At 39.3% G+C, this 2,734-nt stretch overlaps 1 protein-coding gene across 1 annotated transcript; it reads right to left on the bottom strand.

The window, feature by feature from the left end:
- Positions 1-257: 257 nt before the first annotated feature.
- LOC129250695 (kelch domain-containing protein 10 homolog) lies at positions 258-1,401 on the bottom strand (the record flags this gene model as incomplete). The annotated part of the gene is made up of 2 exons (XM_054890300.1): positions 258-781; positions 850-1,401. Coding segments are annotated over 2 exons (903 nt in total), but the record flags the coding sequence as incomplete, so codon positions are not given.
- Between the last annotated feature and the right edge of the window lie 1,333 nt (positions 1,402-2,734).

Below are 2,734 nucleotides of genomic sequence, written 5' to 3' on the forward strand. Positions count from 1 at the left end.
ACTTTAAATCAGACGGCAGACTATTATCCTTTTAAATTTGGTGTTCATCTGGTTGCCCGATTGGCCACTTGATCCTGCTTCCACTCTTATGATACAATTTTCTAGAATTCGTGATCTGAGCATCCATTGAGTGTATGAACCATATTGTAAAAAAAATCGCCACAACTGCTCGTACATATATGTAGCGTATAAAAATAATTACTCTTATTTTCATATTAATTAGCTTTTTTTATTTTTACTCATTATTCATGTCTTATTTTATTATGTTTATTCTTTTGGTTCCATTTCTTCCATATGAAACTATGTCATTCCTAAATGGTTAGCAAACAATAATTATGCTTTTATGTCTAGAATGAAACATAAAAATTGTCGCTTCTTATTGCTCGTTACATGACATACCATACCATATATCTCTTCATTTATTGTATAATCATTTGACTTTTGAAGAATGCCACAATCTCTGTGCAAAGCGCAATGGTATGCCCATTTTAAGCAGCTGTGAGTGGCCATTCAATTTGAGATTTGGTCTGTAATGTAACACTGCCTCCCAGCAAATTTCACTTAATAATGGTATGGTCATCCACATTTTATAAAGGTCATTGCACCGTCGTATACGTTTTTCATCATATTCAATACCACCGAATATGTACATACAACCATTTTGACTGTGCGCTGCGGCATGGAAGTACAAAGCTTTTGGTAGAGAGGCTGTTTTTATAAGTGTCCATTGCTTAGTAGTAAAATTTAATCTCCATATATCTGAAAAATATACTTGATCGGCCTGCAAATGGAAAAGGGATATCCAACTTCAAATATAATTTAATAATACTACATTTAATTATTACGCACCTGCAAGCCTCCCGTAATGAATGCTTCGACCTCACCATTCGATTTCGTGTGCTGTACGCAGGAAAAGCACTTTCGTGGGTTTGGATATCCGGAATTTTGTCGCTCGATTGTTAGAGTTGTTTGTGATGTTCGATCGGGTAATGTGACGAAATATTCCCATCGGTTTGTAATTAAATTAAATGCAGGGATGCGTTGTAAATCATACACTAAATTCGATGTACCACCACCCAGCACATATATGTATTGCCCATCGTAGACAACTTCGTGACGATAACGACCCTCTGGATCTTCGCGTATATCTGGACGACGGATATATACGCATTCCCACACTCGTGTGCGCAAATTTAAGCGATGCACTTCACAAGAGTAATCATAGCCAGTTGTTCCCCCAACCGTATATAAATAATGTTCGTGTAAAACTATTCCCGGTCCACATTGCGGAATTGGCGCATCACCCGTAGCCTCTATTCGCTTAACACTCGGTTTTTTACCTGTTGTTTGATATATATAACAGTCGTTTGAGCAAGATTCACCAAATGGATAGCCGGTGCGTCAATCAAATGTCATATTGACAAATTGCAATCATTGTTGCCATGTTTCGATAAGAATGCAATAATAAATGAGGAAAATGAGCAACATTGCCACCACTTAATAATTAAATTAGACGCAAACCCAACAAAACACGCTTTGAAAAGTGGGTTTAGGTATGGAGTTGTGTTTTAATTTTGTATGGGATTTGACAGGTGTTTTGTTTTGTGTTTGCGCTAAGAACACGATAGCGGCAGAGAACCCAAACTCCGGCTGCGGTGGAAAATTAGTATAAGCGGCCTTAGGACGTTTTGCCCAATAATGGCGTTATAATTATTATTATTCAAGTTAGCTACCTTCCAAGAAATAGTGCCATACTGGTTAAATTCTTTAAGAAAAGGAGTGGTTATTTTATTTTTTATCTGATTGACACCGTTGAATTTGAATTTGAAAAGGTCGAGCCAAGGAGCACCAGGAGATTTGGTAGCTCCTAAAACACTTAGGCTAAAAAGTCCATTGTATTTAAAGCTCAGGAAAGGGGGTAGATAGTCAAGGAGGGAGGGAGAAAAGTATGAAAGAAAGAGATAGGAAAGAATAGAGACAGAGATAGAGATAGTTAGTCCTGTGAGAATTTTCCAGATTCTTTGGCAAATCTGTAAATATCCTCCAGTTTTAGAAAACGAATATTACTCATTCTCATGACATCGGAACCCAATACTCGTAGCCGCGCTCTAGCAAAGGCAGGACACTCACAGAGAAAGTGTTCAGTGCTATCCGCCTCCTCCAATCATGACAGGCATACCGGGTCCTCGATGATTCCAATGGTGGTCATATGCTGACCCCATGGGTTGTGTCCTGTAATGATGCCGACCATCAACCGAATGTCTTTCCTTCTAAGTTTTAGTAGAAAGTTTGACAGTTTTCTGTTCGGACTTGTCACAAAACACTTTGCAGTTCTGCAGCGTTCTAGACCGGACCATCGCTCTTTATGTAGATTGCCTACATAATCGCTGATCCAATGTTTGAATCCTGCGGAACTGATTCCGATTATTGGCTCTGGAACCTGTGGGGGCACCGCTGATCCGCGGTTGGCCAATTCGTTGGCAATTTCGTTTCCTTGAACACCGGAGTATCTCAGAACCCATATAAGTACAAGCCTGTTTTGTCTTGCGACAGAATTAAGCTTCTTCTTACATTCTTGAACAATCTTTGAGGTTTGCTTCGCGTTCTCCAGGGCCTTCAATGCAGCCTGACTGTCACTGAAGACTCCAATATGTTTCCCGCTCCATCTCCTCTCGATTATCCATTCGGCTACTTTTACGATGGCAAAAACTTCTGTTTGGAAAACAATTGCCAT

Source organism: Anastrepha obliqua, chromosome 6 (genome assembly GCF_027943255.1).
Source record: "Anastrepha obliqua isolate idAnaObli1 chromosome 6, idAnaObli1_1.0, whole genome shotgun sequence".
Taxonomy (NCBI): Eukaryota; Metazoa; Arthropoda; class Insecta; order Diptera; family Tephritidae; genus Anastrepha; species Anastrepha obliqua.